Genomic DNA, 15,826 nt, shown 5'->3' on the forward strand with positions numbered 1-15,826 from the left:
GATGTTTTGAAATGTGACCAGGCAGCTTTATCCATGCCGTTCAGAAGAATTGTGAACGCGGATATTTCAAGAACGCGCACGTCATTTGGCCGTAAATACGTCAGTGAAGCGCGCCGTCGTTCTTTCTTTCTCTCGTCCTGAAGATGGCGGCAGGGGTGAGTAAGATGGAGAGATGGCCAGCTATAGTGCTTACTTTTAGGTTTCCTGCTGCAATCCGCTAAAAATCAGATGCATCTGCCCTCTTACTGAGTAGCTTTTCACACAGACATTGCTTTCGGAGTGTTTTCTAGCTTTTATAGGGGATATTTGTAAACAATACCATTCAGTATTCCTCCTAACACAGGTTAGCTGTTGCTAACGATGCATTGTAAGTGGAAGACTCCGCTCTCTTAGCTCAGGGTTGTGCCACGTTACCTTACCTATTCATCACTTTGAAAACCTCCTCCTCACATCATACGCTTTTTTTCTTTTTTACCTGAGGGTATCGCTACAGTTCAGTTTATTTAGTCTCAATTCTGCCGTATATTTAAATTTATTCTCCGAAGTTAAGCGACTCGGTGTTAAGGAACAGCTTATTTGTCAAGAGAGCGTTTTAAGCCACGTGAAAATAATTTATTTATTTTAGATAACTGATTAACAGAAATGCGGTATTCCGTGCAAGTCAGCATGTATTTCAGCTTCATCATGCTCCATAGCCTAATCAGCCAGATTTTAATTGGTCCACCCTTTTAATTTGGATGGGATCCTTTTATTTGTGACTATAAAACAAATTAAATGCTGCCTCTTAACGGGTTTGATAGATTGCTTACCAATTTTATCCAAGTTTACATGCCTTAAGTAGAATTAGAAAACCGACAGAAGCCTGTTCAGGACTCAGTATATACATTAGTAAAACACCAGGCTATTTCCTGAAAGTCATTCATAGGCCAATCAAATGGTTAGACATCCAGCTTGAAAAGGTGTGGTGCATATATATGCAGTTTGCTTTTAAAAACAGTTGTCTTCTGTCCTTTCAGACTCTGTACACGTACCCAGAGAACTGGCGGGCCTTTAAGGCCCAGATTGCAGCCCAGTACAGTGGTGCTCGCCTCAAAGTTGCCACGAGTGCCCCTGCCTTCACCTTCGGGCAGACGAACCGTACTCCTGCCTTCCTCAACAACTTCCCTCTGGGCAAGGTAAGTACAGCTGGCTTAATCAATTCAATGTATCAATTCCCTTAAATATGCATTTTTGCTTTGCTTTTAGAGCCTCTCTTTTTTTCCTTCCCACACGAATAAGGTTGACTCGTTATTTGTCAAATGCAACTTATGAGCTGGGATTTAACCAGTTTGACAACACACCCTTTTATGTTTCGTAGCTAACAGATCTGCACATGCACCGCTTTGTTCTCTGACTTAAAAACACATTGAATGTGTTCAAATGAGTAGTTGTGTCATTTGTAGGTACCTGCCTACCAGGGAGATGACGGCTTCTGTCTGTTTGAGAGTAATGCCATTGCTCACTACTGTAAGTCTCACATTTAATAATAATTAAGTGGCTTGAATTCTACACTCTTGTTTTAGAAAATTGCTCAGGGATGCAGTTAATTCGGTCTAGAATTTGTGATGGGATACAGCACTCAATCAGCAAAACATTTAAATTCACAGGACATTTCTTGACTCAAGGGTTTATCATCATATAGATGGGTCAGTCCACATTACTAGTTATATCTATACAGTTTTACCTCTAGTGTATTAAGAAAATCTTAAAATGCTGAAGTTGTACTATAATTTTTTTTAAAAATCAGAACGACTGTGAAACCATAACAGCAACTTTCCTTTTTAAAATCTTGTGTGCGTAGTGAGCAATGATACCCTACGCGGTTCCACTCCTCAGGCGGCAGCCCAAGTGCTGCAGTGGGTGAGCTTCGCTGACTCAGAGATCATCCCTCCTGCCAGCGCATGGGTCTTCCCCACTCTGGGAATCATGCAGTTCAACAAGCAGGTATACAGCTCAGTGTTTCTTAGTTGAAACAATGGCTTCCTAGAGGACTGCACCCTGTTGTTGCACCTTGGTACTGGAAAATAAGATTTACAGTCATTTTTCTTTCTTTTTCTTCCACTGTCCAGGCCACCGAGCAGGCCAAGGAGGATGTGAAAAAGTTCCTTGCTGTGCTGAACCAACACCTGAACACCCGTACCTTCCTTGTGGGAGAGAGGGTCACCCTTGCAGACATCACCGTGGCCTGCTCCATGCTCTGGCTCTACAAACAGGTTTGTCACAGACAGCTGCACCTTGCGGTACCTTGGAGCCTAATGGCAATACTTCATCTCTGTAATGAAATTTGGGGAGGAAGTTGCACCAGAAGCCATTAACACCTCACTGTTCCCTGTAGGTCCTGGAGCCTTCTTTCCGTCAGCCCTATCCCAATGTGATCCGCTGGTTTGTCACCTGTGTCAACCAGCCACAGTTCAAGGCTGTCCTGGGAGAGGTCAAGCTGTGTGAAAAGATGGCCCAGTTTGACGGTGAGTCACCAGCAGTTAGATCAGAAGGCATACATGTTAGACAGTATGAACTCGTAGCCTAAGTGTCTGAAATGTTTAAAAGCAAAAGTCCACACCATTGTTGTTTAAATGATAGATGGAAAAGCTGCATTCACTGCTAATATTTGAGTTATTTGCACAATTGGATTCTTCAAAAATAATAGTAATACTGTATCACTTTGACAACTGAATTTTGTGGGTAATTATCTTCCAATCACCTCGCTGGTGAGGGATCTCAGAGTAGAACCCAATTTAAGAATCTAGTATTACACCCGATCGTGCTGCCAAGTTCAAGGTGCACAATGGAGTCGGGCCATACTTCACACTGCCCCCCCCCCCCCCCCCCCCCCCCCCCAGCATTGTCTTTGAGGCTATTTGAAGTTAAGAAAAAAAAATAAAGTTTGCATATCTGATTTAATTCACGCCAATACTAACACAGCTAAAATCAGCCATTGTTGGGCAAATGATTTGAGGGCAGGCTCCTTCCCAACAGATACAAAACCAAAGATGGAACATGACTTTCACTGTTTTGTTCTTCCAGCCAAGAAATTTGCTGAGATGCAGCCCAAGAAAGAGACTCCTCCTAAGAAAGAGAAGGGAGGAAAGGAGGCTGGCAAGCCCCAGGAGAAGAAAGAGAAGAAAAAGGAAGAGAAGAAGCCTGATCCTGAAGAGGAAATGGATGACTGTGATGCTGTTTTGGCTGCAGAGCCTAAAGCCAAGGACCCCTTTGCACACCTGCCAAAGAGGTAGAGAGATCTTTTTTCTTTTGTGTATCCATTTCATCATTCAGAATTTGTTTCGCTGTAAGCTCACACCTTGTATGGTAATTAAAAAATCTATAATGTGGAGTCAATCTGCAAGTGTTGGGTGTGACCCTTTACCCCAGTAGTTTTCCCTAAAGGCTTCTCTGCCTTTAAGAGTGTTAATCAGTTGGTGAAGGCCTATTTCTCTATTGTGCATCTGTAGCAGTCTTTGGCATATTGATCATTTAAAACTCGTTATGTGGTTTCACATGTTGAGTTTTGACATTCCTATGCTGTGGAAAGATGGTCCCCTATCATTTGGCAAGACTGTGCCCATTTAATGGCACCAAGTCTTAATCTAACAGGGGAAAATAAAATCAAGACCACATTCATCCCAGTCATCTCTGAATTCAGTGAGTAAAAGGCTGGTTCATGCTGTGGCCACAAACAGAATGTAACTTTGAGATGCATAGTTGCCCTTCAAGGTTGACTGTATATCTGTGTGTCAGCTGGCTTAGGTCTGATTAAATTTTTTTTTTTTTGGGGGGGGGGTTGACTGTGCAGACTTGTCTGCAGAGAAATTTACATTACAATTTGCAAACTATGCGTATACCCCAGGCAGTGGACTTGGAGAAGTATAAAAGGAACGACTACTTGGTCACGTCGTCTCCAGCTGTCCATGTCTGCAACAGAATATAATCAAGGCTTTATGGTATTTAAAGATTCTCTTTGAAGTAAAGATGGTGGAGTCATGTGGGTATTTATAAACTCGGGTTATTGTCAGTGGCAAATCCTGGCTTTAAACGTCCTTTTATAGTCCTGTAGGACCCACAAAATGGTTGTAGGCATTCAGTAACTGTTCCTACATTAATTTTTTTCCAGTGATCTCAATCTAATTTCTGCACCTTGTTCTCTTCACCTTGCATGTACACGGATCACATAACTCGTGTCATTTCCTTTTTTCATTTTAGCGCATTTGTTATGGATGAGTTCAAGAGAAAGTATTCCAACGAGGACACCTTGACCGTAGCCATTCCCCACTTCTGGGAGCACTTTGACCGTGAGGGCTACTCAATCTGGCACAGCCAGTACAAATATCCCGAGGAGCTCACACTTACCTTCAAGAGCTGCAACCTTATCACAGGTGAGACTCAGCAGCAGCCATTTTATATAACACCTTTGGTCTCATTAGTATCTAAAGTTACTTTATTATTATGGTTGTTTATTGGTTGGAAAGCAAACGCAGAAAAGGCTTTATTTTCTTCCCTGGTCTTACATCTTTCTTTGCTACTTCATGTGCTGGCATGAATTTCCTCCATCTGTTTAGGTTTGCTCCTATGGCCCAGGAACAAGTTGGGATCAGAGGCAGTCGTGTGCATATGGGAATTTTTCTGAAAGTCTGTAGACTTCTAAGACGGCTCTCATGTAGCCTTAAAGAGGGGATTAGAGGAGACAGTGCTGGGACTTGCTACACAGGACAGATCATTTTAAATGCATCTTAACTTGTGTTCTTGTTGACTGCAGTGGGTACTGCTGGTTTTCTCAGTCCTGGTGTAGATTTAGGTTTTAGTCTCATTTAAATCATTTGGACTGATTCTGGGTTGGAATTAGGGCTGCCACGATTTGTCGACTAGTCACGATTACGTCGACTATCAAAATCGTCGACGACTGATTTAATAGTCGACGCGTCGTTTCAAGCTTTGTAAGATCGCAAAAGACGCAGGAATAATAGCAGGATTTAAGAGTGTAATAACGGACTGAAACAGAAGATGGCAGCACAGCATGTACAAGGATGCCAGCTGCCGTTAAACCCCGAAGAAGAAGAAGCAGCTGTGTCCCAGAATTCATAGCGCGGCCCAGCTTAGTTTCCAACAATGGCGGTAGCTAGTTAGTTTTAATATTACTCTTATTATTCTTTCTGGGTCACAAAATAAACGTTTAACATATTTTCAGCTGAGAATGTAGCTGTGTAAACCTCAAATATCTGCTCAGTTTATCAGGACACCACATATTTTCAAAAGCGCTCCGACGTTTTCGGAGACGTCTGTTACCCACTAGCTCGATAGCGAGCCGGGGGCTAGGTCACTAGCGCCGTGAGAACACCGGACTCCCGGCAAATTGTTTTCAAACCCACCGCCGTCTTTCGCGACTCAGGTTAAATATATATGAGTCACTTAGATAAATTAAAAATGTTGTTGTTTGGCTTTTTTTTTTTTAGTATTTTATTTGTTCCTGAGTAAATCGGTTTGGCTGAGATTAAAGTTATAGTTTTTACACAGCTGAATAAACGTCAAGCAGACAGCTGATTATCAGAAGTGTGAGATGCTGGAGAATATACTCCGTTGTCCTGTTATATTTTAGATAGCAAGGAGTTTATTAAACTTCACCGAAACAATCTGCAAATTTCATTAAAATTGAATAAACTATCATCTTGTCTTTATTTTTAGTTAGCACCTTAAAAGCTTAAAGCTGTAAGCTAATGATAGTTATATAAGAGCAGATGCTGCTGGTGCAATAAGCTGTAGTTTTACGTCCAGTGGATGATGATCTGATTAGTCGACTAATCGCATAAATAATCGGTGACTAGTCGACTATCAAAATAATCGTTTGTGGCAGCCCTAGTTGGAATTTAATCCTGCAGTTTTTCAGGAAAGCTGATTACACCAGTTTTCAAAGAATGTGTAAATTGGGACAAACGGGATTGGCACTGCTAAAACCATGATTTGTTTTTTAAAAATAAGTGTTAAGTACCTTTTTGTCAAATGTTAAATTGGTCATCTTCAGGTCTTCAGTGACGTTCTTGTAAGGAGTTTGGACATGTTTGAATCAACTTCAGAAACGGGTCTGTACTACAATTAGGAGAAAAGCAATTATTCCCCTGTCATTGGGCAAGGCAGTGTCCTGTCATGACACACAGTCTTAATCAGACGGGGGAAGAGAAACTGCAAGCCATATTCATCCCAGTCATCTCTGTTTTAAGTGAGTTTAAGGCTGGTTCATGCTGTGGTCACATTAAACAGGATCAGAATTGCCCCACAGGCAATTTGTTTTTTTGTTTTTGTTCTACATGTAGAGAGACAGAAGTTCCTTTAGATATGGATCAAATAGAAGATGTCCTTGACGTGTTGATAAAAATCAAAATGTCTCAAATCTCTGATTGTACCTCACAGGTATGTTCCAGCGCCTGGACAAACTCAGAAAGAATGCCTTTGCCAGTGTCATCTTGTTCGGCACCAACAACGACAGCAGCATCTCTGGCATCTGGGTCTTCAGAGGCCAGGAACTGGCCTTCACTGTAAGTATTAGATTTTAAACGTGCTTTGATCAATGTTCTGATTTGATAATATCCCCAGTGTTTCTCACATTGATTTGGGCATTTCCTCATGTGTCGAGGTGAAGTGCATGGATTGCAGCTCTGTTAGGATTAACGTTCCAGTCAGTGTTTTTAAATTACCCCTGTTTTTGGGCAAGGCAGTGTCCCATTATGACACGCAGTCTTAATCTAACGGGGGAAGAGAAACTCAAGACCATATTCATCCCAGTCATCTCTGGTTAAGTGAGTAAAAGGCTGGTTCATGCTGTGGCCACAAACCGTATTGCAGTTTAAGACAATTGTCCTTGAATAAAGACAGATTTAGTTGTGCAGGTATTTGTTGGTTACTGACCTAAGCTGACTTTTGAACTCTGTGGATTGTCATGTCTATTTTAGGCAGCAAAACATTGCTTTTGTGCAGTGGACATGTGCACACACTAAACCTTACATTTAAATTTCAAACTATAATTATTGATACTGCTTTATTTAGGCTGTTGTCACGGAAAACCACTCTGTTGTATACAGTTGTTGTGAAAATGGAAAAAAAAAAACATTTGAGGAATGTTGAGATCTGGCATTCATATAAAGTGTCCCGTAGCCTACATGGTCTGCATTTGAATGCATTCTGTTATGGTTCACCTATCGCCTTGATAGGTAGGATGGAATGTGTCATCTAAAATCGGATAGTGATGTTGATGATATATTTTTGGATTAAAAGCTGAGGGTAATTAACTTGAATTCAATTTGTGACTTTCCTTCCCAGCTCTCTGAAGATTGGCAGATTGACTACGAATCATATGACTGGCGCAAGCTGGATCCAAACAGTGAAGAGTGCAAAACCATGGTAAAAGAGTACTTTGCCTGGGAGGGAGACTTCAAGCATGTGGGTAAAGCCTTCAACCAGGGCAAGATCTTCAAGTGAGAGGACACTGATAGTCAACAAAAGCACTCTGCGCTTCTGCTCTCCAACACTTAAAACCAATGGACATTGAGCCACACATGCTTACTTACCTGCAGGAATGACAGTATTTGAAGACAAGAATGAAGTTTCTCTGTGGCCTTCAAAGTGGTTTTCTGGTTGTTTGACGTGCGAAATAAAGCATTTCCCTCAATGCTATCTCTTTCTTTGATGTCCATTGTGTGTGAATTCAATCTGAATGTATTTCTGTTAAGTTTTGTTTTGAGAATAAGCAAACAGAAATATTTTGGTTTTCTTAACTTCAAATCATGCATACCAAAAACAGAAAATGACCTTGCAGTCTATGGTACAACAGTGCCCACACATGCTAATAGGCAGTGGTTAGGTTTTGAAACATGCAATGAAAAATTCAACCAGAAGAGGTCAGTAAAATACTGCATTTTGGCTTTATCCAGTTACTTAACCTTGGGCTCAGCAGGCATCTTGTGATGCACTTCAGCTGATTTTGTGACTCATCAGGATTAATGTCTAGCTGTCTTGGAACATGTATAGGGCGTTTTTAAATTTCTAACTTGCAAACCATATGTGGGTTTACTATACAAATGGTAAGCCAACTTAAAACTGTAGATTCTTCAAGTCCCTGTAGAGGGCAGGCAAAGACTTAACATTGAAGGCTATTGAATACAGCACATCTGGTAGAGAAAATGGCTGGGCTGAACTGTGTGGTTTGAGAAGATGGGAATGTTGTCTGCCTTAAACTATGGGTTCTTGTTTTGAAGTAGTCTGTGCTCCCCTAAGGAGATGACTGAAACAAATCTTTATAGGAACTCCTCTTGGATACACGAGGGCAAGGGCCATTCACATAAAATCTGTGCTTTGTTATCATGTTTACGCCATGAAAACAAAACACTAAACTTGATAAGCATCAATAAAATGTGTTTCAGTTTTGGAGTTGACAGTGGTTGAAAAGGCACATGGACTCCAAAGTAAAACAATTCTTTAAGACTTAGAAGTTCAGAGCAGATTTTCACATTAAACTTTAACTTGTTTAAAGCTCCAAATGCGCATGTAAATATGTAGTCTGTAAGTGGAAAATGATTTTTTATTTTTTATTTTTGACAATGATAAGTGTGCGTGCAGGGCTGATATAAAAATGTAGAGAGAGCCACACCCCAGTCCAATGCTGAAATACCATGTTTCAGAACCTACTTCTGCAAGTTGGTATTGCTAGAGTAAAAAAAAGAGGAAAAGAAAACAGGGATAACCATAATCCACAGTTTCCTGTGTGGTACATCAATTTACTTGTTTTTTTAACATCTGCCTGAATGCCCAACTCAAAGCTAAACTCTTTCTTTTGTAATGGCAGATGCTTTGAATAAATTTTGTCTGTTGGCGCTGAACTGTGAGCACAAAGCTTTTGTCTTCATCGGACACACCCAACCATATGAAAGTTTGTTGAACACACTTGATCATTTGTTGTTGAAATTTCCCCACACCTGCTGCCCGGCGTTTCTTTGTTTGTCGCAGCATTGTCTGTTACAAGTGGTTGCAGGTGAAACGGTGCACCTGGACGAGCCCGTGTAATGAATGCAGATTATTCAGGCACATATTGATTTAACTTCCCTTTAATATCAAACATGTGACACATTTAGTACGCTTGACTGTGGTTTGATCACTGAAGTGTTGCGCATTAAACTTTATAACTTCTCGGGTGGATGCAGGGGCTTTCTTTCTGACGCACTCATCCACACACTCATGGGAGATGCACAGGAGAGGACTCTCATCTCAGAGTGAGTCAGATGTGTGATTTTTTTCCTACTTGCTAAGCGTGATTCAAGATCATTTTGGCGCAACCATCTTCCACCATGGTGTGGAATCAGGGAAGCCATTTTAGTTTGTTCTGTAGTCTCATGGAAATCAGAAAATGGAAATGTTCCCACAACAGCCAAGCACCCAAGTCCTTGAACACATGACTCACTCATCCTGTGGATCACGGTGGAAGAGGGCTGTAACTTGAGCAAATAACTTTGACTTCACTCGCACCACAGCGGCAGTTACAAAAGTGCTGAAGGATAACCCTTTGATTGCTGAAGGAGTGGCGTTACCAAAGCTGTTTTGTAAGTCAAATATGAAATGACTCTGAGCAGAACCCATGCAGTTTTAATCGTTTTGAGGCAAGCTTCCTGCCAGATGGAGGCAGCATCAAGTCCACACAATATACTGTGCCTGCTTTGTATTTAGAAGCCTCAGAGTTAAAAAACCAAACTGAAGCAAGCCACGAGAACAATGAGCTGTCTTATGCCAAAGAGCAACATTTTCTCTTCCAGTCCTGCCAACCTTCCTCCCCCTGGTCTTTATTTCTTACTTGGCCACACACTCACTACTTTTTCCTTCCTCTACTGATCCTCGTTTTCTGGACATTTTTTTTCTCTCTCTTCTGTGTGCTCGCATGAGGAGGGGTGGGGATTCTTGAAAGCAGTTGGATCAGCGAGGAGCCCTGTAAGGGAGGAACACAGAGAGCTGATGTATTGTTTCACCACACAAGGTCCCTGTGTGGCTGTCAGCTCGCAGTAGGAGCTCTGGGCATGGTATGCATGTGCTGAGCATCTGGTGTTGCGAGACACACATCTGGAAAAGGGTTAGGTAGTCAGTGGAGGGCTTGGAACAGCAAGGTGAAGCAATCTGACACAGTTTTCATGAAAGGAAAGCTACCACTGACGTTCCTGTTGTGTGGGTTAAGCATGTCTATGGATTATGAGTGTGTAGATTTTGTGTCTTTAAGTTATCGTTAAAGGCCTTACATGTGTCTATTTTACACAAATCTGGACATATTTACAGCTCTGCTTATTGTCACAGGCCAGCTGGCCAAAACAAGAGCACATCACTCTTGTCACAGTTGGAGGGACATCTCTGGGCGGATAGAAACAACACTCAGCCACCACATAATCCCACCCTTAGACTTTTATGGGGTTTCCCTACACTCTAGTATGTTGCTGGGTTGGTTTTAAATTCCTCTAACACACTCACATGCACACACACACTAAATTTGAGCAATAAAAATGAGGTCAGGAAGATGGATTCTTAGTCAGCACCCAGCGCGACTTCAAGTCAAATGTCCTCTATTTTTGAGGCAGGGCCAAGAATGAAAATATGAAGTTTAAAGACTGCAACACATTACAGATAGTTACACATGCATATATACATGCTGTATATCATATTATATCCTCTTAGATTAGAAATGTGACCTTGAGATCTTTTGTTTGGTGATAGGGTCTTTTCATGGCTTTAGTGCAGTCAAAGTGTGCGAGCTGCACATTTCTCTGCAGCTCTATAGCTCTAAAACGCAGCCCTAGAATGGAATGAGGGAGGTCAAAGGTGAGTATGTTGAGGGGAAATAGCTAAAGGAGGCAGGGAAAGAAAAGATTAGATCTTTTGCAGTAGTGACGAAGCACTTCGGACAACATAACACGAAACATCCGCTGCAAGTACCAGCTTTAAGTTGAAGCAGTTATTGTCATCCGTGAAGAGATTATTAATAAGTTGTTTGTTGGTGAGTTTGTGTTGCCCTGCAACAGAGTTTGTCGGTGTGAAAGTAGAGAAGAAAGTGCGTGACACAAGTCAAGAGAGAGGTATGGAGAGAAAACAGTCAGCCCCTGCACTTTTGGACATGAAACCCCAGAGTTGCTTCTGTCTCATGTTACCAGAATCTGGAGGTGGGGCGTGTTGTCAAACTAAGCCAAACTACAATAATGCACTGCCATGACTACTAAGGCAGAAATATTGCATGTTGGAAAAACATTCAAAATAAATAAAAATGTGTTCTCTTTAATAAACCTTTATAGTTGGTTCGCTACCCTACAAGGCTAGAGGACGGTGCATTAGGAAATATTACTTTCAAATGTTAGTCATAATAGCTCCACAGTTGTGGTTTGGGTGTGTACTCAACGTTCAGTGTTTAAAATAGCCCTAGGCTATCTTCACACGAAAAAACAAATGTGCGTTGCTAGAAATGTATTTTTTGCAGAACTAAAAACAGGTACCACTGTTGTCTCACTTCAGTTCAAAACGTTCTGTTAAGAAAGAAGTCGTTTAGACTTGTATTAGCAGAGGGGTACCCCCCACTTCACTCATCTGTTCTTCATGTACTGACTTGCTGGCCGTTTACATTATACTCATGTGAGTGAGCGCATCAACATTTTTAGCTATGACTGGAATGTGCAGCTTGGGATCATATCTGCCTGCACAACAGATGGAAGTGGAGTGAGAGATCAATAGCTGAAAACAGTTGATAGTGAATAGCTGTGAGACTCTGTGAAGAAAATGATCACAGTAATCTAATCAGATTCACAAAGGTGTGCATCAGTAATGTGTCAGATCACTTGCTTAATTTTCTGGGGGCAATGCATTACAACACTTGAACAACATAAATTTACCGGAGGTTTCCAGGAACTTATTAAGCCTGCTGTAGGGTGGTGACAACAAGACCAAACGTGCGGAAGGCGTTCCAAGCATCGGGCTGTTTAGATGACTCTTCTGTGCAGACAAAAAGGTCTGTTCAGGCTGAAATAGAAAGACAAGACGGGAGGGGGATAATCATCTTCTTTAAAAACTGTTATAATACTTTGTGTAAAAAAGTGGGGCAGAGTTCCTTACTACATAACAAACTGCTTTTTGGGCATGTGATATTTATCCATACACACACACAGGGCATTGCTATGGAAACATCCCTGCAAGTACCTGCCCCCTTGCTTATTATGTTGCTATAGTAGCCATCCCAGAATAGTCTTTTTTTTTTTTTTTTGACTCACTCCCTCGTGTTTGTGACTCATAGCTTGCAGTGGAAACCATAACTCGATCTGTCTCTTATTCCCCTTTTTTCCTGACATTCTCTTCTCTACCAAAGGAACAGCTTGCCATTCTGAGTCATCAGCATGTGCTCGTGTGTGCCCTGTAAGTCAGCGTGTGCATGCGAGAGAGCAGGAACTGAGGGGAATTCCAAAAAGATTACCAATAGACGAGTTACTATGGTGCTAGCAAATAACAGGCAGCGTGACCCGTGTGTTGCAAGATAGTTTATCTTGAGTACTGCACATTCATGAGCTGCCAGTGATTTCTTTCTAGTGTATCTCCACATAGGTACACTCTGCTCTCAATGATTATTTGAGGTCCACTTTGTTTTGAGAAGCTGCAGCTTGTAGTTTACTTACCCACAGCGCTCTGGGGCTAGCGTAGCACAGAATTGCATACGTGGTAATACATTGCATCTGACGTAACAAATGATGCATGTGTTAATTCAGTTATGGGGAAACTTCTTAATGATGGGGTGATCAGTTTTCATTCCATAGGTTCGCTAATTTGCCAACAAGATGAAATTCAATTATCTGTGCTAATTAAATTGGTTAAATAGGTTTTTAAACAGGACTTTACCCAGTACTCAACTTGCAAAGCAATTTGAAAGGCGAGGAATTACATTCTACTTTTATTACAAGGATTTAAACTTCCCTGGCTTGAACAGTCTCAACACAGTTGAAGACAGTAGAGTGATTTTAATCTTGTTGAATTGCAGATATGTTTGGAAATAATATAAGCATTAGAATAAGCCATGTACACTGTCCTTACAGAAGTAACAGCAGGCATCATCCCAGTATTCAAATATTCCCTTACAAGTACATGGTTTGTATGTAAAAGTTCTTACCATGACAATGACAGTGTGAAGGCTAACTGCAGAGCATTATTATGAAGGTACAGCCCCCTTAGCTTTATGACAGTTTAGCATGAGCTCCCACTCACTGCTTACATTTTTGTTTCCTCATAGTACTGCTTTCATAGTATCATTTTCAACAGTAGCAGGTATCTGTTTCCTCAGCAATAGCCCTGTAAATGCATTACATATTACCTGCTCATCAAGTAACAGACAGACACATACATCTGTAGCCAGTCTGCAGCTCCACTACCATGGAACATTTAACAGCTAAGGACAAAACTTAAAAGATGAAAATTTGTGCTGTATATCCAAAGTTCAAATACAACCCCAATTCTTAAAATGTTGGGATGCTGTGTGAAATGTAAATAAAAACAGAATGCAATGACTGTCAAATCTCATAAACAAATATTTTTTTTCCACAATAATTCAAAGAAAGCTGAGACCATTACCGTTACCAAAAGTATTAGCTAATTTATGACCCCTATTTCAGTTGGGTTGGGGTTAACAAAAGACTGCAAAGGTAAGTGGCACTGCTGGAGGAATTTTTTTGCATCTAGGTTCATCGGTAAAAGGTCAGTGAGATGACCTTAGAGAGGCAGAATTTCTCCCAAATAAAGATGGGCAGAGGGTCAGCAATATGCAAAAAACTGTCCACTAAGTCTGGAACAATTTCAGAATAATGTTTATCAAAAATCATAAAGTGTTTGAAAAACTCATTTATGACAGTACGATAAGATCAGCAGAAAATGTTGTGCACAAGGCAAGGCAGAAAATCAGTATTGGATGCCTGTGATCCTCGTGCCCTTAAGCAGCAGGCATGATTCTGTCATGGAAATCAGTGAATGGGCTCAAGAATACTTCCAAAAGTTATTTTTTTCTATGCAAAGATTTCACTGTCCCACCTACAAATGCAGGCTAAAGCTCTGCCATGCAAAGAAGAAGCCATAATTGAACGCAATCCCCAAACATTGCCACCTTCTCTGACCCAAAGCTCATTCAAAATGGACTGAGGTAAAGTGGAAAACTGTTTTGTGCTCAAATGAACTGAATTTAGAAATGTATTTTCGAAAACATCAACATCACATCCTCTCGACTTAAAGAAGAGAAACAGTCATCTGGCTTGTCAATCACTACTCAAAAGCCTACATCTCTGCTGGTGTGGGGATACATCAGTGCCTATGGAATTGGCAGCTTGCATCTGGAAAAGGCACCATCAATGCTGAAAGTTACATACAGGTTTTAGAGCAACATATACTCCCATCCCACCAATGCAATGCTAAACTGCACACTGCAGCTAATACAAACAGCATAGCTTTATGGATGAAGAATCAGGCTGCTGAACTGTCTTGCGTGCATTTCCCAGTGACTCTGAAAAATTGGTTTATGCATGTATTACTTCTAGGCTGGACTACTGTAATTTGTCATTATAAGGATGCCCTAAAAACTCCCTGAAAAGCCCTGAGTGGATCCAAAATGCTGCAGCAAGAGTACTGACAGGACTAGAAAGAGAAGAAATATTTCTCCTGTCTTCATTGGCTCCCTGTTAAATCCAGAATTGAAGTCAAAATCCTGCTCCTCACATGCAAGGTCTTAAATAATCAGGCCCCGTCTAATCTTAATGACCTAATGGTGCCATATCACCCCATTAGAACTCTTCGCTCTGAGATTGCTTTTAAAGTTAGGCTTAAAACTTTCCTTTTTTGCTAAAGCATATAGTTATGGCTGGATCAGGTGGCCCTGAATCCTCCCTTAGTTACGCTGCAATACTTCTAGGCTGCTGGGGGATTCCCATGATGCATTGAATGCTTTCTCTTTAGTCATCTTTTTCACTCACTATGTGTTTATACATCTCTCTGTATTTAATTATTTGTTATTATTAGTCTCTGTCTCTCTTCCACAGCAAGACTTTGTCCTGTCTTCCCCTCACCCCCAACCAGTTGCGGCAGATGGCTGCTCCCCCCTGAGCCTAATTCTGCTGGAGGTTTCTTCCTGTTAAAAGGGAGGTTTTCCTTCCTACTGTCACCAAAGCACTTGCTCATAAGGGGTCATATGATTGTTGGGCTTATCTCTGTTTTCTTTGTATTTGTAATCGTTTTCTTTGTAGGCTCTTTACCTTAGAATATAAAGCACCTTGAGGCAACTGTTGTTGTGATTTGGTGCTATATAAATAAAATAGTATTTAATTGAAAACATTTGATGCATCATGAAATGAAGGGCTGCTTATCTTCCAGATGACTATGGACCGTTGTTAATAGTTACAGTGCCATGAAAAGGTATTTTCCCCCTTACCTAGTTATAATTTTTGTCATAATTAAATGTTTCAGATGATCAAACACATTTTAATATTAGACAGAGATAAACTGAGTAAATACAAAATGCTGTTTTTCATTTATTAAATGGGAAAATGCAATCCAAACCCACCTGGGCATATGTGGAAAAGTAATTGCCCCTTAAAGCTAATAACTGGTTGTGCCACCCTTGGTGCCAAGAACTGCAATGTTTGCAATAACCAGTGATGAGTCTTTCACATCACTGTGAAGGAATTTTTGCCCAATCTTCTTTGAAGGATTTTTCTCATTCAGCCAATTTTGAGGGTGTTCGATCACAAATGCCCCATTTAAGATT

At 41.0% G+C, this 15,826-nt stretch overlaps 1 protein-coding gene and 1 long non-coding RNA gene across 2 annotated transcripts; one reads left to right on the forward strand and one right to left on the reverse strand.

Annotated features, from left to right (window-relative positions):
- Nucleotides 1-29: 29 nt before the first annotated feature.
- eef1g (eukaryotic translation elongation factor 1 gamma) lies at nucleotides 30-7,695 on the forward strand. Its single transcript, XM_086257978.1, has 10 exons — nucleotides 30-155; nucleotides 1,017-1,175; nucleotides 1,443-1,506; nucleotides 1,841-1,983; nucleotides 2,109-2,252; nucleotides 2,375-2,504; nucleotides 3,064-3,268; nucleotides 4,237-4,409; nucleotides 6,436-6,560; nucleotides 7,342-7,695. The coding sequence occupies exons 1-10, from the start codon at nucleotides 144-146 to the stop codon at nucleotides 7,498-7,500; spliced, it is 1,314 nt and encodes a 437-aa protein (XP_086114104.1). The 5' UTR covers nucleotides 30-143; the 3' UTR covers nucleotides 7,501-7,695.
- Nucleotides 7,696-9,114: 1,419 nt separating this feature from the next.
- LOC147338114 (uncharacterized) lies at nucleotides 9,115-12,415 on the reverse strand. Its single transcript, XR_015125020.1, has 3 exons — nucleotides 12,306-12,415; nucleotides 11,931-12,057; nucleotides 9,115-9,994 (listed from the first exon to the last, which is right to left on the reverse strand). It is a non-coding gene; the product is annotated as an uncharacterized LOC147338114 (long non-coding RNA).
- Between the last annotated feature and the right edge of the window lie 3,411 nt (nucleotides 12,416-15,826).

This window comes from Aulonocara sp. 'chitande type north' Nkhata Bay, linkage group LG2 (genome assembly GCF_057382095.1).
Source record: "Aulonocara sp. 'chitande type north' Nkhata Bay isolate Kocher_YH1m ecotype deep benthic linkage group LG2, A_spYH_male_GT1.1, whole genome shotgun sequence".
In the NCBI taxonomy this organism is placed as follows: domain Eukaryota; kingdom Metazoa; phylum Chordata; class Actinopteri; order Cichliformes; family Cichlidae; genus Aulonocara; species Aulonocara sp. 'chitande type north' Nkhata Bay.

What these genes read in the sequence shown, in the direction of transcription:
- eef1g (XM_086257978.1), top strand. An exon ending in TGCTCTGGCTCTACAAACAG is followed by an intron (nt 2,253 to 2,374) that starts GTTTGTCACAGA and finishes TGTTCCCTGTAG; the next exon opens with GTCCTGGAGCCTTCTTTCCG. An exon ending in GCCAGGAACTGGCCTTCACT is followed by an intron (nt 6,561 to 7,341) that starts GTAAGTATTAGA and finishes TTTCCTTCCCAG; the next exon opens with CTCTCTGAAGATTGGCAGAT.